This window comes from Pseudopipra pipra, chromosome 1, assembly GCF_036250125.1.
Source record: "Pseudopipra pipra isolate bDixPip1 chromosome 1, bDixPip1.hap1, whole genome shotgun sequence".
Taxonomy (NCBI): domain Eukaryota; kingdom Metazoa; phylum Chordata; class Aves; order Passeriformes; family Pipridae; genus Pseudopipra; species Pseudopipra pipra.
Genome location: NC_087549.1, coordinates 22,125,562 through 22,150,444, shown reverse-complemented (window position 1 = coordinate 22,150,444; position 24,883 = coordinate 22,125,562). Strand labels below are relative to the sequence as shown.

The following is a 24,883-nucleotide window of genomic DNA, read 5'->3' as shown; positions in this document are numbered from 1 at the left end:
GTAAGATAAACTGAAGCATGGTCAAAAAGATATTTGCAGAAAGAGGCAATTCTCATTACATGAGCTAATAATTCCATGATGAATCACTAAAACTGTGATCATCTGCAGACAATCATCCGCAGGCAATTTATACTCTGGCTATTAACAAACACCATATCAAGAATGGTTTAAGACATGCTGAGTGTAACACTTTCTGCCAGAGCTTTGCCAAATCCATCCAAGTTCAGAAACAATAAAATGTCCCGAATCTCCAAATACTTCCATGCAGTTAATCCTGAACATGCAACAAAAAATTATCCTGAGCACTGACAAATGTCTAGCAAGACAGGCATACAACTCACTTCCCACTTTCACCTAGAAACAAGTATTACAAGAAATTGTGCCTAGAAGACACTGCCAAGATCTTTTCTTCAATATGTTGTGTTCCAAAGGCAGTAAATCCCTAGATTTAATTCTTGAAAAATTAGTGGTTAAACCAGACAGAGATCTTTGGATCACCTCTAGACGGAAAAGGGTTTCTGTAGCAACACAGCAAAATCTAACTTTCAAAAGGAGAGGCTAACAGAACACTGGAACCCAGAGGCTGACAAAGAATCTATGGAGTGAGAATCTAGCAAACTAGAAGAGAGTTCTAGAGTACTTCAACGTGATGCACCATCTGGAGACCATCAGCAAAGGAACACTCTAGCATGACTAAGTGTTACAAAAGAAAGTATTTAAACATCAAAATACACAGGCTTTTGATACTGTCCCTCATAGCAACCTTCTCTAAGATGAGCAGGTACACAGCGAGCTGGAGGCCAAGGAACAGCGCTCAAAGGGTTGTAGTGAATGTGGCTACATCTGGCTGGCAACCTGTTACCAGTGATGTACCTCACGGTCCAATTCTAGGGCCAGCTCTGTTTAGTATTTTTATCAATGATATGGATGCAGGAGTGGAATGCACCATTAGCAAATTCGCTGAGGATACTAAACTGGGAGATGCTGTTTGGATAAAAGCCTTGCAGAGGGATCTAGATAGATTGAGTCAATTAATCACTGGGCAGTGATTAATGACATAAAATTTAACAAGTCTGAATGCCGTATTCTGCACCTGGGATGGAGTAACGCTTGGCACAAATACAAACTGGTAGAGGACTGACTGGAGAGCAGCCCTGCAGGAAGGGATCTGGAGGTGCTGGTCAGCAGCAGACTCAGTAGGAGACAGCAGTGTGCCCAGGCAGCCCAGAGGGCAAACAGCTCCTGGAGTGCATCAAACTCGGCATCACCAGCTGGTCAACAGAGCTGACTGTCTCACTGTAACAGCACCCTCACCTTGAGCACTGTGTGCTGTTCTGGGCCCCACAATTAAACAAGGATATGTCCAGAGGAGGGTAACAAAGCTGGTGAAAGAGCTGGAGGCAATGTCCTGTGAGAAGGGACTGAGGACTTTGGGCTTGTCTGGTTTGGACAAAATGACCCTGAGGGGCAATGTCACTGCTCTCTAGAGCTTCCTGAGAATTGGACATGGAGAGGGAGGTGCTAAGCTCTTCTCCCTGGTATGCAGGGACAGGACATGGGGGAATGGTTCAAAACTGGACATTAGGAAGCATTTCTTTACTGAGAGGGTGGTCAAATAGTGGAACAGGCTTCCCAGAGGAGGTGGATACCCCAAGTTTGTCAGAGTATAAGAAGCATTTGGATCGTGCCCTTAACAGCATGTGCTTGGTCGGCCCTGAACTGGACAGGAAGTGGGACAAGATGATCATTTTAGGATCCTTCTAACTGAAATATTGTATTCTATTCTACTCTAGTCTATTTTTCCCCTATGATGAGCATAAAAGTTAACACCATTTGGATTTTACAATGCATTCCATCATTCTAAACTTGTATGAAAAGGATATATCCCTGAAGACAGATTACCTAAATGCATCAATGGCTTATGTCTTCACATTTACAAGATAGGAAAAAATGGAGTTTTGGGAAACAGATACTTTTCTTTTTTTTAAATACAACAAAATATAACATATAGTTCTTCTTTACATCATATAGAGACTAGTTGATACATAAACTAATGCAAACCTGATGGAATTTGGTAGAATAAAAGTAGGCAGACACACTTTTTGAGCCTACCAACTGCTGGAAGCAACTAGGAACCAAAATACATAAAACCAGATCCAAAGCTCCTCTAACTATTCATTTATTCAAAAAATCTTACAAAACCACAAATAAACTCTTAAAATCCACATCAAAATACTTCCTAATTACATCTCCTACCTTCTTTACCCTGAATCAGAGGCTCTCTTCATAAGCATGGTTAAAAGTCATTACATAGGTAGTGGAGTGTCTGTGTCCCTTCAAGTGACTTTCAATTTACAAACAACTAAGTATAGAATCAGCCCATAACATGCTTTGCCACACCACACAACTTGCCATCTACTCAATACCAGTACTCTCCAGTTCTAGTAGTAGTTAGACATTGACATACAAGTAATGCCATTTATAACCACCAGAGAGAACAAAGAGAAGGAACACAACTTTTTATTACTTTAATACTAGAAATATGTTCCAGTCGGTGTTGTTATCCTGATCTGGATGTATCGCGCTTATACCATACTATTCCTGATCAAACTGTGTGGGCAATATGTTTCCTGTAAAAGAGTTGGTTTATTTTATTCTGAGCTTTTAAACACACAGCATCATTCTTCCATCAGCACAGCATGCTCTATACCTTGCACCTTAATATAATTTCACAGTCATAATCTTTCTGCTTTGTTTCTGATCACTATCTGTGTTAAGATCCTCACTTAAAATCTTGTGGAACATTTATCTGCTTGTTCTAATTGCTGGCTGTTCTAATTCTGTATGCTCTGTTTCTTCAGTCGGTTGGTGGGACCCTCTAAATATGAGTCAGCCATGGAGCAACTTCTAATCCTTCATCATCAAAACCACATGCAGGTTATGTATCAAAAGGAATGTGAATAATAAAGGTGAACAACTCTACAGCCTACATAAAAACATTAGGCATTTTAAAATCAAAATTTGGAGCAAAACAGATGGCAGCAAATTCAGGTGTTCCACATCTAGTAAGAGACCAGCTAATCCACATATTTATGTCTAACTGGCTATGGAAGCCACGCACAAAGGAGACTTAAGGGTGCATTTATACAGTCTATCACACACCACCTAATCCACACAGCTGTTGGGACAACTCATCTATAGATTCTCTGCTCACAGTCATTCTCCTTCCTGAGGGCCCCTCTAAAGGGGTCTGGGTCAGCTGAATTGCTTTAACTGCCTAAGTCCATTCCCAGCTGCTCTTTTTACACTAATACATGCACATTAAGCCTGATGCTTCCAGGAAGTATCAGCTTACTGCATCTAAACAGTCTGAGTAGGTTGAGCACACCGGGTAGGTCCACTCTCATGGCAAATAAAGGAGGAATTCTTCCACCAGAAGCTGTGAAGCTTGGACATCACCCATCTTATCATAATCACACAACTCTCCTATTATTCATTTACATGAAGAAGCTGGACTAACTAAAAACCTGAGATGTAGGAAGGTGAGCAAATAAGCACGGGAGAAGAGATGACAGCTACAACAATACCATTCCCGCTTGTAATATTTGACATGTAACTTAGGAATTAAGGCAGAAAGCTTCAAGGAGAAAGAGCCGTTAGGGTTGCGTCTCCAGCCCAAAGTCAATGGTAGATTCTAGTTCCCACTACCTGCTACAAACTTCAATAAGACTACACTCTTCTGAAATCACTTTCCTTGAGCTTCCCTTTCAGAGCAATTACATTTCAGCTCTGTTTTATAAGCAGATCTGCATGCTCTGTGTAAAGATAGTGCTCTTCAAACAAAATCACAGCCTGTCTTTGAGTGAGATACAAAATCATGTCATCTAAATTACTTATGATAACAAGGTTTGCTTCAAGACATTCAGATAATCTCTACCTACTCCTATATTATAACATGGAGACACCTCAATATTACTGTAATGGGCAGAATAAGAACTCACTATCGCAGGAAAATTACCAGTTTTACTCGAGAATAACAACTTAGGCACAGGATCATATGAAGGGAGGCAGCAAGAGTTATTCTTACTGAGCTCAAGTCAAGCTGCACGTAAAATCTTACAGCAAATACGCTGTAATAAACATAACAACAAACATTCACTGCACAGGTGATGACCAGTGTTGGTATTTTTTCAGATTTGTTTTTCACTGTGTAATCCCTGTAACAACTTTTGTAATTTTTCTTGAATATAATATGCAACAGACTCCATCTTCTCATTAAATTAGCATTTTTATACTAGATAATTAAAGACAGTGCTAATACATCAGTCTTCTATCTGAAATTTGAAAATTACTATAGCCTAGCAGCAATGTAAAATTATCTAAGACATATCCAGTGCTCATACGGAAAACTGTTTCAGGAAATATCAAGCACCTCTCATGGTCAATGCTTAACATTAGCTAACATTACACAAAGACATAGGGGGATCAAGAACTGATGAGAATATGAAAGTCAGACTCCTCAGCCCTTATTCTTCACTACCAAGTTCCAGCTTGCTCTAAGACATCTGTGAAGTACTGAACCAGATGTTAAGCAGAACCTTAGAAGTAATGCAGAGAAGTAGAGAGCCTCTTCAGCACTGCACTAAGCACAGCTAACATGAGAAACAGATTTTAACTATGATTCAGTAGCACAACAACATGCATTTGTCATGTCTACACATAGTTGTGATCAGCACCAATTTAGATAGTTTGGTTGTTTAAAGACCTTTTCTGACAAAGCATTGTGAATAAGGTCAAGAACTTCACTGGAAGTCCTTACCACAGGTCTGCTAAAACAATACAACCTTTCCAACATGAAGTGCTTATCTGTTGTCACTGTTTAAAATCAACTTTATCATTATATAAAACACATTTGTAAACTGATCACTTGGCTCACAAACTACACACCTGTTCATAACACCCCCCCTGGTCCTGACAGCACCACCAAGAGAAACCTTGGACAACCTGTATAAGCGAACAAGGATCAGCATGGTAGTCTTCTTGATCCTATCAGACAAGGGTAAAGCCTCAAGCAGAAGCATCTGCAGATCACCACCCACCTTCCAGCAGGCCTGCTAATAGCTAGAAAGCATTAGTGTTTTTAATAACACAGGATCCTCAGAGGAACGAGGACTACTGGGGAGAAACAGGATCTACCTGACCAAGGAGGTCAAGAGTATCTTTGCTAACCTAGTGGGAAGAGCTTTAAACAAGGTTCACCAGGGAACAGAAAGCAAAGCCTTCAGGCAAGTGTAGGAACAGAGAATGAGGAAGCACATATCACATGGGATTCCAAGGGTTTTCTCACTCCCTTTAAGAGGAAGTAGGGCAGAGGGTACAACTGAAACCCTGTGTACAAAAGTATACAGTCTGTGATGCTAACTGGAAGAACTGCCAGTCTGTGCACAGCTGCCATGTCACTGGAATTAGAGACACAAAGGGAGGGCTCACACAACTAGCATGCTGAGAGAGATGGATGCAGGCTCCTCGAAAACAACAAGTGGGAAGGATGGGCAGGCTTGAGCACTACAAACATGCAGCTCTGCTATAGAATATTTAAACTTGTTGAGAGTTTGTATGTTAAAATCAGAAGACTAGACCAAATGGTGATGTGGGTGCCATTCAGATGGTGGATGCCATCACGACATCTGCTGCAAACCACCCAAAGAGATAAAGTAGATGAAGTCATCCCCAGCACCAGGAGAGACCTCTGATCACAGGCCATTGTGTCAACCACCTCAACACCTGTTGGGAGAGCAACATGACAGGCTACAAAAAAAAACAAAACAGGCAGAGGTAGCCTTGGCAAGCAACTATGAGATGGTGGAGGTTAAGTTATGGAGGGAAGTGATAAAAGAAAATAGCAGAACCAGATTTCCAGATAGCAAACCTCAGTTTGTTAAAGGAACTAGCAAGTGGGATGCCAGGGCAAGCTGCCCTAAAGAGCAATGGGACCTTGCAGAGCTAGTTCAGCATAAAGGACAACCTCCTCCAAGTAAAAAAGAAGTCCTTCCTGCCATGCAAGATAACAAGTAAACACAGCAAGAGGCCATCTTGAATGAACTAAGAACTCCTGACTGAGCTCAAGTGCGAAAAGCAAAGCATATGAAAAGCAGGAACAGATAACTAAAGCCAAATAAAGAAGCACTGCCTGGATACTAAGGAGCAGAATTAAGAAAGCCAAGGCTAGGGTGAACTTGAAACTGGGCTGTAAAACAAATAACACAAAGAGCTTGTATTGGTCCATATGCAGGAAAAAAACAGAAAGAAAAAAATACCAAAAAAATATGCCCTGCTGCTAAATGGAGTGGTCAACCTATTGACAAACTATGCAGAAATCTCTTAAACATCTTCTTCACATCAGTTTTTAGTAGGGTTTTTCTGGCTCTCCATTGTCTCTGCCTACTAGCAAAGTGAAACAAGTTAGGAATTACTCTATTAAATTGGACAAATACAAGTCCATGGGAGCAAATGAGACACATCCAAAGGTGTCAAGAAGTTGGCCAATGCCAACTCAAGGCAACTTCTTATCAGCCTTAATAAGTTACAGCAATCAGGCTGTCCCTGATGGTACCATCATCTTCAAAAAGGGCAAGAAGAATGATCTGAGGCGGGTCAGCTCATCTTCAGTCCCCAGGATATTACATGGCAAATCCTCTCAGAAGCTAATTCTTAGACACATAAAGGGTGAAAAGGTGATTGGGAACAGCCAGCACAAGTTGACCAGAAGGAAATCGTGCCAAATTAACCTGGTCACTTTCCTATGAGGATGAAGAGAGCTGCCAATGGCATTTAGTTTGCCTTTACAAAGGCTGTTGGCAGTCTCCAATAATATGGTTTTAGCTAAATCTGAGGAATCATGAAGATGTAGAAGAAAAACTGCCTGGAGAGTGCCTGGGGGCTAGAACATGTGATGTTCCAAGATGACAGAGCATGTTTTGTCTTGTTTGAAGAAGAGCAGATATTTCAATGCAATTTTAAACAATTTAAAGGGCAAAAATATCCTCATAAAGGATACAAGAAGAAAGAAGTTCATAGAGCTGGGGAGAAAGACTGTTCTACTTCTCCTTTTCAGATTGTTAAAACTGATCTGAACAAGATCCTGAACACTAACTGGATATCAAAATTACCCTTCCTTAGATTCAACTAGATGACTTCCAAAGGTCCCTTCCAAAGTAAAATTATCACTTGTTCCAAACCCCCGGCACACTGTTCATCTCTTCCTTCAGCACCTCTAAAATAAACATCCAATTTCAAAAGAGTAACCTTTCTTTTATGTGCAGTTTTTCTACATTTCCTCCACTTCCTCACCACAATAACATACAGCAATAAATCCATCCCAACTTTAAATACAGATTTTTTTTACTGTAAAATAAAATACATATGAAAGACTGTAATGAAACTTGGCTTAATTCCTTGACTTGAAACACATTTTATTGCCCAGATTATAACTTTATATGCAGAGAGGTTGACTCAAATGGGAAATACATTAAAAATTCAGCTGATAGTTCTGGCTCTCCGAGGCAAACAGTGATGAGGTTCTTTGAGGGGAAAGAGCAGTAGGGGGAGGCAATAAGGTTTAACTTCCAACCTTTATTATAACAGGAATAAAACTTTGTGTGTTTTGTGACAAGAGCTGTATATAGGATACCAACAGATGACTGACCTCATTAAACATTCATATACACAGCTACCTCTTACTGGAAGACTTTAGTATAAGTTTCCTTGTAGTCTGTGTTTACATGGTCATTTTATTGTTTCAGCAATTTAAAACTGGCAATACCAAGACTTATTTACAAGAGGAGAAAATAAGCTGCAGCTCAGATTAAGTAATTCTAAAAACATTTTATTTGAAAAATCTTTAGCAGCTCAGATTGAAAAAGAGTAACTGACTTTGAACCACAGATGCAACTTCTGTCATTCTAAGAAGTTCCATGAATTTGTCTTCTGAAACTTGGGGAAAGGTGGGGAGGGAAAGGAGAGCTGTTGATCTGTACAGGCTGTCGAGTTGCATATTCAGAAAAAAAAGTGAAAATTCTATCTCCCCCTCAACATATTATAGCCTCTCTCAGCTTTTAGCAGTGACCCAGCTGCTACTGAGAGATCAGTAGCAAATATAAACAATCCAACTCAGAATATTCTGTGGTTCTGTGATTGTGAAACCCAGCAAATACAGCCATTAGAAATGAAGAACTATTTTGTAAGTTTTCTTCCAGGAAACACACTTTAAAAACAGAAAGTCAGTGAATTATATGATGCTGAGCTTTTTATTATTATGTGGCTATCAACAGTTTTAAGACTGCCCATAAAATGAACTCCAACATTTTATGTACCTACCTTGGGTAATATGGGTAGGAAACTACCAAAATCATCCAGGAAGCCAATTCTCCTTAGAACTGACCTGTAGATGTTCATAGCGCTACTTAACAACAGTATTTATTTTAATGAAAAGATGAAGGTCAAGCAAAGTTTGGGGAAAGACAATTATGTCTTCAGAGCAACTGTTATAGTATTTTGCAAATAAACACCAGACTTGAGAGTATGTATTATTTTACTATTACATTATTCCTCACTGAGTGAGCATGGTCTGCTAACAGAGTGCTGTAGAAAAAGGGGGAAGAGTAGACAATTAGTGTTTCCCACTGCACATGTACCAGAGGATGCTGCACAGTCAATCTTCATTCTGAAACTTCCCAATTTCTGAATACTCTTTTGGTCAACTGTACGTGGATGTAATATAGACAGTTATTTTGGAAACAGATGAAGAACAGTATAGCTCCAACTTCCTCTTCTTTCATGAAAATTAGCCAATGGATAACATGTACCTTTATTTCTGGCACACAAACAAATACTTTTTTTTCCCTGAAATGAAAATTTTCTCCTATGAGCTAATTTCCAAGCAGATTAATATAGTTTTACTTCAAGGCTAAAAGAAAGGTCTATCATTCCGAGATTCAAACACTACAACTCATTTTTTAAGGACCTTACAATGCTACCCTAAAGAACAAAAGAAAAATAATTCCCCAAAATTAAGATAATTCCATCCAGTATTTATGTAACAGTCAACTATTCAGAGCCATAGTAAGGATTTTATTATACAAGCACTGAAGAATATCTGTGTTGCATTGCTGAAGGTAGTCTAAACTACTTTGCTTTGTAAGGCTAGACACAGAATAAGTAAACCACAACATTTGTGATCAACTTTTTCCTCCTCTTCCACAGCCTGGCTGCATAGAAAAGTACTTGAAGAGTGTTGGCCTGAAGATCAGCCTCTGAACGGTAACACAGCTGAGCAGCCCATTGACTCAATTCACCTCCTGGAATGCTGACTGACAGAACATGGTCAGCAGCACATCCAGGATGGACTTGTCCATGGTCACCACGTCAGTTAAGCAAGGCAACCAGTACAGAAGAAATTTCAGTCTTTGTGTATAGACTGTCTGGCTACTAATTAATCCATGTGGGTTCAATTGAGGAAGTTCTACTGCAATAGATGCTACTTAAACAAAAAAATGTAAGAGTTATTAGACTTTAGATAACTGATTTACAGCTGTTAACCACATGTACTTCAGTGCAGTAAAGGCCTACAAACTGAAACTATTTTAACTGTGAAATTACTGAGAAACATGACTGCTTAAAACTGCAAAACAACATCCTCATGAGCAAAATGCCTTTAGCCCAGAGAGATAACAAAATATTTGCCTTGGATCCCCATGGTAGCATATAGAGAAAGCAAAACCAGGAGGACATTCAAACACAGCATCTAGAGATTCAGATACACTGTTCATTTGAATTACTGGAACTTAAACACATGAAAAAAGTAATTAGCTGAGAAAACATGGCAGAAGAAAATCATTAAGAATACATGGGGTAATGTATATGTAACTGTCAAATAAATTGGCACATAAAGGAAGCAATTTTAGATATAAATGCAGAACCCCTGGACCCAACAGCATACTACCTATACAGCAGTATATTGTTACACTTGACACTTACAATACCGACCCAAATAAGATGATTTTGTCAAACCTACTACATAGCCACCACATGGTATGCTACTGTCAACTTCTGAATTTGGTCCCCAAAAGAGTCAAGATTAGAACGACTCAGTTAATCACCATCAGTAGATGATCAAGTGCACTCTAAATTATCATCAGAGAGGCATGGTTGGTGGTGTGTAAATATTCCCCCATTTGCCAGCAGGACTTAAAGTGTTGCTTCACATAGTAATTACCTTATTCTATTGCAAGTTGCCACTGGAAAAGTCAGTCTCATTCCTTCTTTTCCTTCCCTTTCCCCACTACTAATTTCTAATGTCTCTCTCACATCAGATCAAGCCACTGTGCTACCATGCTGAGTTAGCTCATGTGAGGGAGCGGGGAAGATAGAGCAGAGAGGAAAAAGTTCCCCCAGTCATATCATCAAGCTTATCCAAGATCACCTTGCAGCCACACACAAGCACTGCATCTGAAGCATGGAATAGGCAGGAACACATCAGTCAGGTTGGAGGATAACAGCAGAACTGCCTGTTCTGGCAGCAGTGTTTGACTGTATAAGACACATGTACCTCCCAAACCAGTCTCTGAGAAAAGCAGACAAAACCAGATCTAAGCTTCGTTGCCTTAGACGGATAAACACCACACCTCAGATGAGCTAACAGGCATCATAAACTTGCTAAAGCACTGCTGATCTGCCTGGCACACTAGAAGACTCCAGGCAGAATTCCAGGGGTCCATCTAACTTCAAAGTAGTGGCTTGGGCCTCTTGGACAAGACCCTGCTCCTGTCAAGCTGAAAACTTCTCTGTATGAATAGGTTCCCAACAGTCACTAAAAATTTCCCCAGCTTTGAATTCTGCTTCCCTTGGCTTTGGTCAATTAGAGCAAAGCCCAGTGTTCACTTTCTAGACAAATAACTTTTGAGAAAGTACGGGAACCACAGCTACAGAAAAAGAAGGTGACTAAATTCTTAGTTTTAGAGACAAGCAACAAGGGCAAATACACATTAATGTCTCCTCCCCAAATATGAGGAGATATCTACCTTTTCCTATGACTTAATTTGATACGATCATAGAAACATTTAGGTTGGAAGAGACTTTTAAGATCAAGATCATCAAGTCCAAATGATAATCCTAATGACCTTGTTTCTTTTCTTTACATATGAAGAAGCAGGAAATAAACTTTTCCTTGTCCCAGCCACAGTCTTCATCTGACAACTTAGGAAAGTTACAGAATATATAACCCCATGTGTCTGACCATATTCAGTAAACATTCTGACAAAATAAGAATCAATTCTCGCTTGCAAGTGAAGACACTTTTTTCTTACGAAACCACTTCTTGTTTCCATTTTAAAAATAAATAAATATCTTAAATGCGAGGTCATTGACAGAATGCTCAAGTACTCTAAGCAGCCTCGTTCCAGTAGCACAGTCACAAGCTTCCCATCACAGCAATCTGGGTGATTAGCCCACTGTTCCACAAAGAGCAAGAAAACACAAACAAGTCCAAAGCCACTGCCTAAATCTTCCAAAACTTGCAAGACGTAGGCACTGCAAGTGAGAAATGGAGAAGTTTGCTTTGCTTTTTTTTGTTATAGGCACCAGAACACCCCATATCCTAAGCCAGAATAAAAATTCTGTCTAGCCTGCTAGCCTGTCTGAATGTAAGCACATGTCGAACTGTGATAGTTGCCTGCTTCACTTTCCCAGAGATCTGAAGCACATGGGTTTCCTGTCCCGGCCATTAAATATTTGCATGCAGTCACAGTCATTTTTTCCTGGTCTTATTTAGCTGCCTTTTGAAAACCAACTCCTAGCATCTACAAGAACTTCTATAACTCATCATCATGTGCAAAGAAAAAATTTTTGCTTTACATCTACTATCCCAAGTGATCTCTTGGTTTGTAATAACAGTAAGATACCCATACCTTACTTTCTTTGAGCTACTCACAATTTTCAAAGCCTTTCACCATATTTCTCCCTCCAGGTACCTCTTCTCAGCACAGAAGTATCTGAATTCATTTGGTATCTCCTTCTAGAGAAGTAGTCTTTACTTCTGATCACCCTTGTCAGCTTCCTCTAACTTCCATAGTTCTGCTAAGTCCTTGGTACTATTGTAATCTTTGACAACCACTTTACTTATTCAACTATTTCCAAACATTAAGCTGAAGTGCTCATGAACCTGAATATAAAGAATTTGCCCCTCTCACCAAGCCAAATGTATTTCTTCACATTTACTCGTGCTTATTTTCTCAGTACCAAAAAGGCTTTCAAGTCTTTCCCAGTTTTAACCACTAGGAATATAACCTCTCTCATCAGTATTTCTACCCTTTTTCTGAAAGAGAATAGCACAGACCCACGTAGTAGGCCCAAAATGACCATTTACACCCTCTTTTTTAAATTTAAAATAATTACCTATCTGTGGCAGAACTCCCCATTTACTCCATTACAGGTGTATTTTCTTGAAGAGCCTCTGGTGTGGCAATCTGTCCAAAAACCCTCCATACATAGCACATCCAGACCAACTTTACACCAATCAGCACTAATTGTGTCCTCACCAACTTTATAGAACTCTACTAGCCACACACTGCATGACTTCCCTTTATAAAAGATATGTCAGCTTTATCAAATGTATCTATGTATTTACTGATTATTCTGTTTCTTAAAAAAGAATTCATGTTATTTTATCATATTGACTTTAACCACAAACAGCAATAGAAGATGTAGTTTGTCTGTTCATCAGTATGCATTTGTTCCAAGACTAAAATATCTCTTCCCCTCAAATGTTTAATGTATCTGCTATGCCAATATCCTAAAATACATATAAGAGAAACTAGATAGCCTGATGTAATTAATATACAGATATACATATGCACACCTTTTCTTAATTAAAAATTCAAGCCTTTTCTATCAATCCACACACAAGTTTCCTCCTTTTTTCCTAAATCCCGGTTTAAATGGTTTTCATTTATTGGAGGCTTTTTGTTTCTTTTTTTTAATTCTGCACTAGCTTGTATCATTTCTTACTGGAGCTACTGATCCTTGGATAATGTACAACTGCAAGAACACCAATTTTAAAGGCTGCAGAACTCCAGAAATCTCCCATCAGGGTCAACACAAGCCACCTTTTCCAAAGGGGCTGGACATCACCTCCACTTCCTAACAAATCTAATTCCGTTTTCCTTTTTGTCTTATTTTCTAAGCCTAAACATTGGGTTTCTCTCCTCTGCTTTTCCACTCTGCTCCCAAGTATGGTGCAAGGGACATTTCAGGGTGCGTTTTCAAACTATGTAGCTCAGCAAGTAGAGTGTTACCTCAGAGTACTTGTTGGTAAAAGGAATACCTCATGTTACAGCCCACTACTGAAAACAAAGGACTCAAAGAAACTAAAGATTGTTTGACACCTACAATAGAACATTTGTCAGAGAAGCAGTTTCTTAATTAGAAATAACAAAGTCTGCTTCCTACAGGCCTCCTCTACATTACTGCTGTTGTAAGTCCATTAAGAAACTTCCATATAACCCTCATTTTGGTTCCCTCTCACATTCCTTAATGAAAATCACTTCCCCTTCTCATTCCTTAAATAATGCCAGTTACTTCTCATGCTCCCTCATTGCTGAGTGAGAGCAAGACAATTTTATGCCTGTTTCAAAACCACACATGCGCTAAGTGGCCTGCTGACAGACTGTGAGGTGGAAGGAGTAAGGGGAAGAAGCCACAGTTTTGCCTTAAACAAAGCAGTAATTTTCAAAAAACTCACAAGATCTTCATACTTCAAAACGCATTTGCTTCTGCTTATGATCACTCCACAGAAGAATGCACAAAGACAGTCAGCAACTGCATGAGCTTGTTTCCTGAGGAACCAGGGCACAGCTTGGCCCTTTGGCATCAGTCAAGATCTTGTCTCATAACTCCAACTTCTATTGTGGCCTCTAGTCTTAACTCACAATTTAATTTTAGTAAGTAAGTAATTTAAAAAATTAAGTCATTAAAAAAAAACAAACTCACCGTTTTATTACGCAGTCTAATTATGTCTGAAACAGAGCCAGCTCCACAATATTCCATAACAATCCATAGATCTGTGTTCTTAAAATAGCTGCCATAGTACTTGACAACATAGGGACTAGATGAAAAAAAGTTACATAAATAGATTAATTTAGTAGTAGAAAAAAATTCATTAGCACAACTGTTGTTACAAATTACAGTTTGCCACACACTAACAAGCTAAAGAGCAAGTGCAATTACATACATTTTAAAATTGTAATTAGTTTAACCAATGTCTTGCTAGAGCACAATCTGACTACTTAATAAAATTATAAAGGCACTACTACATATAATATATACATATATATATAACAAGTTTCCAGCATTCTTCAAATACAGTTTTTCCAAACATTAGTCTTCTGATAAAAAGCTTTGTTTTTCCCTCCTCTAAGGCCTCTCAAATTTTAAGTCTTCTATTCAATAGCTAACAAAGCTATTGAATGTTTCCCTTCTTAAAAAGACTACCATTCACAAGCACGACATACTGATCCTTCTCCTTATAAATTCATTAAGTGAGAAAGGCTACTATTACTTCTGAAGTAAACCCACTGATTTTTGTGGCAGTCTCTTGCCAGATTTACACTGCATTAGTATTCCTAGCAAAAAATAGGTATTATCAATCAGGACAAGGTGATCTTTTCAAAACATCGAGTGTGCAACCTCAAAACACTGTTCACATTTGCTTAAAACCTTGTCCCAGTTAACTACACAGACCAGACTTTCCCAGATCAACTGCCCGTCTTAGAATATATATTTTTCCCCTTAGAAGAGCTTCAGCACATACAGCACAGCTAGTGCTAGAAATGGGCATGGAGCAGAAAGAAAGAGTAAAGTGTTAAGATTTAATCATCTTTTATTGGAGATGCTGCAACAACTCAGTACCTTCCCGTAATATCTGTGGAATCATCCCAGGTGAAAATCAAGTACTAAAAAGTGTGTCATCCCTCCCGTCAGTACTGCACAGCACTGTATTTGCACGAAGGCACATGACATATATACAAAAACATGGGACAGAGCTGCAGCCCAAACTTTCTTTTCAACCAGAGAATCGCTGCATCTTGTCCAGTGAAGGAAGAGTTTGTGATCTAAAATTCTGAACGTGTACACGACAGTACATGTCCAGTAGATACTAAATGAAGTATGTTGTTCAAAGCAAACCAGGAAACAAAGAACAAGGGCAGAGAAAAGAGGGACAGGACAGAGGACATAAAAATAAGGCTGAGTAGGCCCATCTAAGACAAGAATGAAAGTGCCACAAGAAGCATAGCATAGAAAAAAAGGTGAAACTTTTAGAAAATTCTCCAGTGTCACCACTTCTTTTCTCTGTCAGTATATTTTACAGACATTTGTTTTAAGCATTTATTTCAATCCTGGTCTAGTACTTGCAGACATACACAAACTACAACCTTCACCACTGCTTCCAGGCAGCTCACACGGCTCAAGCCTGTGCAGCGACTAAGGGCTGCTGTGGGGTCAAGTGATAGAAGTGTTTATGAGAATTTATAAGGTACCATTTTCCAACTTATCCAATGTCTTCCTTCATCTAAGTGAAAATAATTATTTTTATCCCCTCTGCTTCATTTTAGAACACAGCAACAAGAAGAACCAAAACAAACATATTTTAACTTTTCTTCAGGGTGCAGGAAGAGTTGAGGACCTACTCTGGGTATCAAATCTAGTTCCACAGCTAAGCAGACAAACAAGACTGCTGCTTCCTTTTTCATCTGCACCCATCACAAAACTCAACTGGTCGGTCAGACAAAAAAATAGTCTCACCGGGATGCAAAGGATTAAGAGGAGCCCCCCAAAGAACTCAAGGGTCCCAAATTCTTTTACTATCACCTGAAACAACCTTACTAGACATCTTTGTGGAATGTGTGAGGGGAAAAAAAAAAAGCCACAAATTCTTCCTTTTCCTCTCATTCTCCTGTCTACACATTTAACAAGTTTCCAGCATTCAGAGCAGTCAGTGACAGAGGGGAATGAATTACAAGGTCCACTGCGTTCATCCGTCACAAATGCTCAGATCAGGTTTGCAGGCAGAAGTTCTAAAAACATTTGAAGAACAACTGCATTCTCATGTGCTAGATACAATGTACTCTGAGGTCTCTATCCCTATATTTAAGGATAAATATTTGAAACTTCTCCTTCATGACCCTGTAGAGCAGTGAAATTAAGATGCTGTGGAGCAGTACAATCAAGCTTCATGTAACACCTCAACATAACACTCAGCAGCAAATCTGAATTAATTCAAACTGTATTGAAAGGATTATCTTTAAATTTGAGACGAGTGCTGATCACTGTGAAACAAGAACAGATTTTTCAGTTAAAGACAGAACTTCACACAGACACACCACAAAAGCACAAACACAACTCAGAAGTAACAGACCACTTGCTATAATACAATTCACTAAGTTAATGACTAAAGTAATCAATGTTTTAATGAAAGTTTTGCCTAACTAGACTGCAAAACTTTCCTGGTTGCACTTCAAGTCACAAAAACAGACTCTCATACCACTGATCAGACATGAATTAAAACTGGCACTAGCAAATCTGATTTTGAAGTTACAGCCCAAAACTCCACAGATGACAGGAAATGCAAAGTAACTTCTGCAACCTTGAAGATGCTTGATGTCAAGCTTTGAATTCTACAAGACTAGCCATCATAAGATATGTCATTTATGAACAAGTGTAAGGTAACAGTCCACCAGAACTACTACAAGACTGTTCACCTTCTAAAATGTATGTTCCTGCACAAAAAAAGGCAACCAAGAAAAGTTAACTGCCAAAAATTAATTTTGTGTTAGAAACATCTTTATTCATCTTCTGAAACAGATTAACTCAGAATTCACAAAGATACTTAAAGGAAACAGTAACCTTTGAGCTTGAGAGTGCAAGTAAAGCGAAGCAAGCACGGAGAATTCCAAGCAGAGCTGAGTATTTATTCTTTCCACAGTTTCTGTTATGTACACTATTTGTACTTCCTTCAATCCCAATTAAGGATAGGAGGAAGTCTGCAAAGTGGTTCCTTTAATTAAAAGTCTGTGTTGTACAATTTATGTTTTCACGAAAAAAAGTTTGCAGCTGCATATATTTCAGCTATATGCACAAGTATAAATACATTTTCACGTAGACTCTTCGAAAGGGAACAGAAATGTCATACCTACCTGTCACATTGTTGCATTATAGAGATTTCTTTAATTATTTCTTGAAGATCTGACTCCACAGGGACCTGTTTAATTGCTACAACTTGTCCAGACTCTTTGTGTATTGCTTTAAACACACTACCATAAGACCTAGAAATAAGAGAGGAAATATTATTTAAAAACAAGGCAAACTGTTTCTCATTTCTGTTATGCACGAAAAGTCACAGAAGCCATATGTTCATGCAGAAGTTTAAGGGTTTTTTCAGGGTGCAAAAAGATCATTTCTGCTGGGATGTCAGGAAAGATGTGCCTCTGAAGAATGCATCTTTGCCAAGATTTAGAGTACCTAATTCCAGTACAGATGCAAGGACCTTTGCTGTGTTAACAAACAATGGATATCAAAAATGCATTAAATATTTGAGGACTGCGGAAATCTGATGCATGCATTTGCTCTATTATTAAAACTTGTCTTTAGAAGTACTCCTTAGGACATTTACAATCACTCTCTCTGTAACTTAATATTCTAACATATGCTTTATGTACTGTTTCCCTCTGATCCCATCCCCTTATAAACAGCTGAACTTACCCTTCACCAAGTTTCTCCAGAACATCAAAGACTTCTTCAGGCTGCTTTGTTAAACTGTCTTCACTTAGCTTTTTCAGTTTGCTAAAAGAAGGACAAAAATTATTTATTTGTTTGGAGAAGGAGGACAAAACTCAAGCAAATTTTCACACAAGTGAGCAGACAGAAAAAAAAGATTATCATGAAAAATATATTTCAATGAAAATACTTAATTGACGTGTAGCAATAAAATTTTAATCAATTGTAATATAAGATGGATAAAGTTATGACAATTTTTGTCATTATTACTTTCCCACTAATGTTTGCTCTATTCAAAGCAGCATGGGATGGGTTCACTGCCCAAACCACTTCCTTTGCTAAAGTAGAAACAGACAAAAAAATACAGTAAAGTTCACCTTCCATCAAAAAGCAGCCAGCAAGCAACACATGCATTACTGCCTAGAGAATGCCAGGCTGTTATCTAAGGAAGTATAAAGCAATTCTTCACCCCCATGAAGTATTCACTTCTTTAAACTGTACCACGCATAAGCAAGTGAATGACATTGCTAAAAGCAGAATTCCGAATCAAGATGATTTTGGGAGCACATGGTAGGACTTCCCCTTCGCAGGTGGCAGCAAAACACCAAAATTCCAACAGTTGAGCACTGTAATGGCTGTTGGGACAGCCCCTCTTGCATCTTTGTGAATGTACAGAGGGACAGGTGCAACAAAATCTCTCATTACATAACACCACCATATTTTGCCCTTAGTTCTCTCTCACACAGTCTCAAATCACTCAGCGATACCCAATGATTTCTTCCAGCATCTTCAACCCTCTCTTACCACTATTCATTGTCCTTTACAAGCAGTCCTAGCCTTGCCAGTCTCCAGCATTCCCATCTATCCAGCCCTCTAGACTCCTGGTAGATCTCAGAACACAACTTGTCTGCAAGCTTGCAATGGAGCCAACACACTGAACGTAGCACAGAAAAATATAACCACAAAATAATATAACCACAAATATTTACATTGCAGCAAGGCAGGTTGGCTGCAACATGCAAATCTTTCACCCTAAAAATTATAGGGAATTTTGGTGCAAGATTGAAATAACAAGTTAACTCTACATGATAGCCAAGGGTACTATTAAAGCAGAAGATGAGTTGAAGAATAGCTGGTGCCATAGTGTTAGATATAGACAATGCATTCCATATGCAGGAGGAGGAAAAGAAAAAAAAAACAACTTTGAAACACAGAAGATCATTGAGAACTTATGGAAAATATTATCCCACAGCACTTTCCTGGAAATTAATACAAAATAGAAGAAGGGGAGAGGGCATGGACAGAAAAGACTGACCAATCATAATATGGGAAGAATAGTGATCAAAGAGAAACTCCTTCATATGAGGAGATGCAATTCTTTGATATACAGTATTATTAAAAATTAAAGTGACATGATCAGTGAGGGAATCCCTGAGTCAGAAAAGACTTCTAATTGCCAACCATGTAAGTAAAGAAAAAATTTTAAAGTAATTGTAAAAGCACACAGGTCATATGGATTGGTGTTAAACAAGGGAAGCAATGGCAAGGAGGAGGCACAAAGGTGCACATGTTTACAAAAAGCATCCACAATCAGTAAGGAAAGGTGCATGAGCAAAGATCATGTAGTTTGCTACAGCAAACAGGCAGGAAGCTTGAAAGCATGTGTGTTTAGGGAAAATAAAAATCTTCACAGTAAAGGAAAGGCACAACTCATTAGAAGAAAAAGAGCTGAAAATTCAAATGAGAACAGTTAAATAAAGTCCACAAAAGTGGCCTAGAAATCAAACACAAGAACACAAATCTGGGTTTTTTTTCAGTCACTCTGCTGGTTTGACAATAGAAAACAGAAAGATGGAATTTAAATCTTGCAAGGAAGCACATATTTCATTACTGAACAAGTGTCAGTGGAGACAAATAAAAGAAGAAAAAATATTTTGCAGATAAGTATTAAAGTAACAAGTAATTAACTTTGCTTCTTTGTTTAAAATTTGTTCTTCTCTGAAGAGCAAGCCTTAAAGGCAGCATTCAAGAATAAGTTGCTGCAATCATCCCCTGCTTGCCACCAACAAAAAGCACACGCAGTATGTTTATGACACAAGCAGACCCCAAAAAATAAAAAGCACGACCTTTAGCTGAGTCTCTCGCTTGACTGAAGAGCTGCGTAAGAGAAGATGTGCACAACAGAACAGTACAGGGACTGAACTTTTTAGTAACAGCAAGAAAAGGGAAAACATACAGTAACCCTGCACAGAGATGCCTACAAAGAGTACACTTCCATCTACTCACCAAAATGAGCTAAAATGAGAAAGAAAAATAAAAAATCCATACCAAAATGTCTCCATTAATCCCAAGGCATGGGGAGTGCTTGAGAAAAGTTATGGAAACAATCACAAACAGCCATAAACTGATCAAAACCAATGTCACTGTCAAATAATAGATTATCTGGAGTACTTAAGAGGCAACCAGGAGAGCAAAGAAGTAGTTTTAAAATTATTTTCATAATACCCAACTCTGACAAACATTTTATGAGATCAAAGTGTACTTAACACTATAGCAGTTAAATACAAAACCTATTTACAGGAAGAAATGTATGTCCACCTCAGGAATATCATCACCAAATACACTGCTCAAAGCACCTCACATTCCTTCACAAACACTGTGTCGTGTTCAAGTGACAGTATTAACACCGCAGTTCCTTGAGCCATAGAAATATCCTAATGACTCAAACTGTTTAATGATTTCTGTTTCTAGATGTTTAATAGAATATTCAGCTCTTGAACTACAGAGCAGCACACGATATACCCCGAAGGGTTGCAATAAAGAAAGCGTTTATGAAAACTTCATGAGAAACAAGGAAGAAGGTGGCAACCAGTGTAACTGGCTGCAAAGCACCAAGCAGAATACAAAAAGAAGAGATTAAAAATATGTTGTTGGTTAAAAACAAGCAACTAAAACTAAGGATAGAGAAACACAGCTAAGACTTCAGAATTAGCTTCATAACTGGGGGTATGGGAGGAGTGGTCAGGAGGCAAAATGAAGAGACAAAGGGCTCAAGAACGATCAGAGAGAAAGAAAGAGTGTCTTATTCCTCTCTCCCTCATTCATCCCCTATTTTCATAACACAAACATTTAAAACAGAACAAATAAATCAGTAAATTCAGGCACTGTTTTCTTCTGGTAACAGGACACAAATGCCATATACTTATACATACATATATATGTGTGTATATATATATATACACATGTATATGTGAAAAAATCTAAAGGAGATGCAAAGAAGTTCAGAAGTAGAATGAGCAGAAAGACATTCTAGTTTCTTTTTCTCTAGACAATCATTAGGTAGTGAGTATGAGCTATTTTAGAGGTCTTCCAGAAGGAAAGCTGTTCCCAAAATCAGAAGGACGAACTAAACTGCAATTCTGGGACAAGAGCTGTCAAAAATATTTTCTTATTCCAAGGAGGTTTGACTTTCTGTGTAACAACTAGTCCCTCAAAAAGAAAAATACATCCTAGCAAATAATTTTACTTTTATAAATCCAGTTGACAGGAGTAAACATTAATACTTAGCCTGACCAGAATCTTACGTGTCATTGAGTATATCAGCAAAACTTCACAAAACTAAATGCAGAAAAATCTAAAAATAGTAAGAGGCACCCAATCCCAGATAAAGATCAGAACTTCCATATAGCAAAAAGATCAGACTACCAATCTCAGCATAAAAATCAGAAAAATCTGAACTGGGACCTGAAAGAGCAAGAGATTTCCCATCCTAACACGAGAAAAATAAAGTATGAGTTTAGTGTCCTACAGTCATTATATATAGATTTTACACAATAAATTGGTGATATGCTACAGAAGTAGGCATAAAAAAAACCCAGAAGGTTCAAAAGAAAAATAAAGCAGGAATAAAGAATAGAACACCATCAATTACTGTCATGAGTTACGGAAAACTGGACAGCTGCTTCAACAAACGTGAATATATGTGGTTTACTTTGCAGAAGAACTAGCACACTGAAACATTCAAAAAGAATGGCAGGGATCAATTATACTGATATATTAAAAGAGAAGGTAGTAGGAGAAATCACTGCAGTCATCAGAAGCAGAGGTGCCATGTGAAAGCCTTGAGACATTGCTTTACACCGTTCACACAAGCAGAAGCAAGATTAAGACAGTTTACAGCATTGCGTAGTGTACTTACATTTAGTCTTCTACCAATAAAACCCAAACAAATGTACATTTTTGTCCCACCATTTTCAGGAGGAACTTGACAATTGTCAATGTGTCCATTGCCACAAGCATTAAAAACTATGTATTTTTCACACACAGTTTATATTCTAAGAATAAGTTTTTCCTCTTCCCACAAAACCTGAAAAGTTACACTTCAGTGAAAATTAAACTGCCTAAGTTTAAAGTAAGGGCTGGAGAACTTTAATTAACACTCCCCATGTTTGTTAAGCAGCCTTTTATTTGGCAGCAGTGTGCAAGAAATGGGCAAGATTAAGAACTATATATTTGAGAGAATTCTCTAACTACTTTGCTTTTCCTTTGTATGCAACCTATCTCCTCATACATGAATATGCCAACATATACAGAAAAATAAAACAATAATAAGAGAGGAAAGTTACAAGACAAATTTTGTAAGTATTTCAAGAGAGAATGTCCTTTTTAGTGTGATAAGAAAGTATAAAACATATCCAAAGTACAGTTAGAAATTCAGATGCAAGAAAACAGTGTCAACTACTGCACAAATTCTCTTCAGCATTCTCTTCAGACCACCTACTCTAAACTATTATTTAAAGCAAAAAAAAAATTATTCTGAAAAGGACTCTTCCTTAGAAGTCTTTTGTTACTGTTACAGTACATTGGTCAAAGAAGAAAGCTAGTTGTTTTGACAACGTCCCCCCTGAAAAGTCACAATGGCCTGGACTGTCACTTGGGCATCATCACTGCTACTTTCTGAAGGGATGTTTTAAAGATTTACACAATACACAAGCAGATTGTGTGTTCCTTATAGGGAAGAGGGGATAAAAGTTCCCTATAACTCTAAGGAAACACTGAGATTCTAGGACATCCAAAGTGAAGAATTCTAGTGCTCTCATCTGTTTTCCCAAGTAAACATGGTGCGTCCATTTCAAGCCAAGGGCAGCATCAAAAAGTCAGCCCACTAAAAATAATCTGCACTCCTTCTGGACTTGCAGAAGAATGGGGTGGCCTAGAAGAATAGCTGGGAATGCCAACAATCAGAAAACTGTAAAAAACAACAGATAAAGGGGATATATTAGCACATTTATGAAAAACTGTTCAAATCTTATGCAAACCTGAGTTCTTATGAAAAATTGAGTTCAAATCTTTTCTTCCACTAAAGAAACAAACCCACTGAGTTCTCATCACATTCAAACTTCCAAAAATAAGCTTCAAAAAAATATGTGAAGTATAAAAATTTGCCAGAGTTTGGACATTCCCTCATAAGTTTTCTAATTCTTCCTGACTGAATCTAAGGATTTAAACAATTTCTCACTTTCAACTAGGCCAGACACAACACCTGCAGCTAGGCAATAAGTTTACAGCAAATCCCAGATCTTCCCAAAAACATCTTGTAGGTTATGCTAACTTTGCAGTTTGATTTTCAGTCCTTTGATATCACCAGACCCCAAGTTTCGCACTGGTGCTGGTGACACTGACTATTACTCAGACATTTCTGTTTCTTTTCCTACACCCTTGCTGGTGCCTGTCCTACTTCCTTTATTTGAGACATACAGGACTGTCAGCCTGAACCTACAGTGTAGGCCTGTCCCTCCTCACCCCATTGCCTGCTAAAACCACCCTAACATAGCAACTACAAACCAATTCTTGGTCAAAATTTTCTGTAGTAGATACTGCCACTTAATGTATTATTAGAGGAGAAATTATCGGAAGTTCAAGACTGCACTCTTCTCCAGTCCTGTCATCCTGCAGGAAGCTGCTTTTAAAGAATCTTAAAGGCTCTAAATGTAGAATGCAAATGTTTTAAAGCAGAACATAAAAATTGATTTATTATCTACTACCACAAATTTATACTGTGTAGTCCCTAGATTTTTCATTACATTATCAGGAAGTTAAAGTAAAATTAGAGCTCTAAAACAGTAAGTATATATGCAAACTGTTTACTTTATACATTCTGTATACACACAATTATATCCTGCATAGTCTACAACTATACCCAAGAAAGGATTATTCAAATTCAAATATGCGATTATATTTAAATTCAGTACGATTAAAGCAAAATTATTTCGTGTACTATGAAGTCGTATGATAAATCATGAAAAAAAAGAAAACAAAACCACCATGCAGAGTAGCTAATATGACCTGATAGCCTACATATTTCAGAAAATACATCTACTGTAAGAATACTCCTGATTTTTGCGTCTTCCCACTCCCTGATTTGCAATTGCAACTATGCCCTGCCCACCCCCACAAGCATCCATCCCTCCAGCAGCAGCATACAAGGGCACTTTCCAGCATGGAAAGAGAAACTACTCGTGCTGGCTCCTGCCACAGACCTGAAGTATCGAGTGCACAGACTCCCAGCCCACGGAGGGCTCTGCCTGGCGACCAAGTTTGTCTCATTTCTCATTAAGAACGTTCCTCTCGTAACTCAACCAGCCCCCGAGGGTTCGCCTTCACCCGGGCATTGACCGGGGCGAGCACTTCGGGACACTCCCGTACCGTAGACCCTCCCCAACGCGACACAACCCTCCGGCCGCCGGGCCGGGCTCAGCACCGTCCCTGTCCTGCCACCCCCTCACAGCCCCCTGCACCGAGGCCTCACCCCGCTCCCTGGCGGGGAAGGGGCCGCCGGAGAGGGTCGTTACCTCTTAGGCGCTGCTTGCTCCATGCCGCCGGCGCTGCCGCCCCTCGGGGCTGCCGGCCGAGCCCCCGGGCCCGCCGGACCCCGCGCAGCTCGGAGCGGGCTCGCCGCCCTCTCACCCGGGCCCGCACCCTCCGCCTGCCGCGCTCCCGCCCCGCCACCACCGCCACCTCCGGCCGCGGCGGGGGCCCGCCCCCCGCGCCGCCCATT

At 39.0% G+C, this 24,883-nt stretch overlaps 1 protein-coding gene across 3 annotated transcripts in view; it reads right to left on the bottom strand.

Annotated features, from left to right (window-relative positions):
* STK3 (serine/threonine kinase 3) overlaps window positions 1-24,809 on the bottom strand; it is a 124,218-nt gene extending 99,409 nt beyond the window's left edge. Inside the window, exons 1-4 of one of the 3 annotated variants that reach the window (XM_064648000.1) lie at window positions 24,678-24,809; window positions 17,812-17,892; window positions 17,247-17,375; window positions 14,044-14,158 (exon numbers count right to left, since the gene is read on the bottom strand). In XM_064648000.1, the coding sequence (XP_064504070.1) occupies window positions 14,044-14,158; window positions 17,247-17,375; window positions 17,812-17,892; window positions 24,678-24,700 (348 nt within the window). In that variant the 5' untranslated portion in view covers window positions 24,701-24,809. Of the gene's footprint in view, window positions 1-8,376; window positions 8,612-14,043; window positions 14,159-17,246; window positions 17,376-17,811; window positions 17,893-24,365; window positions 24,455-24,677 lie in introns of those variants that run through there. The other 2 variants (XM_064647992.1, XM_064648009.1) reach the window with 2 other exon arrangements.
* Between the last annotated feature and the right edge of the window lie 74 nt (window positions 24,810-24,883).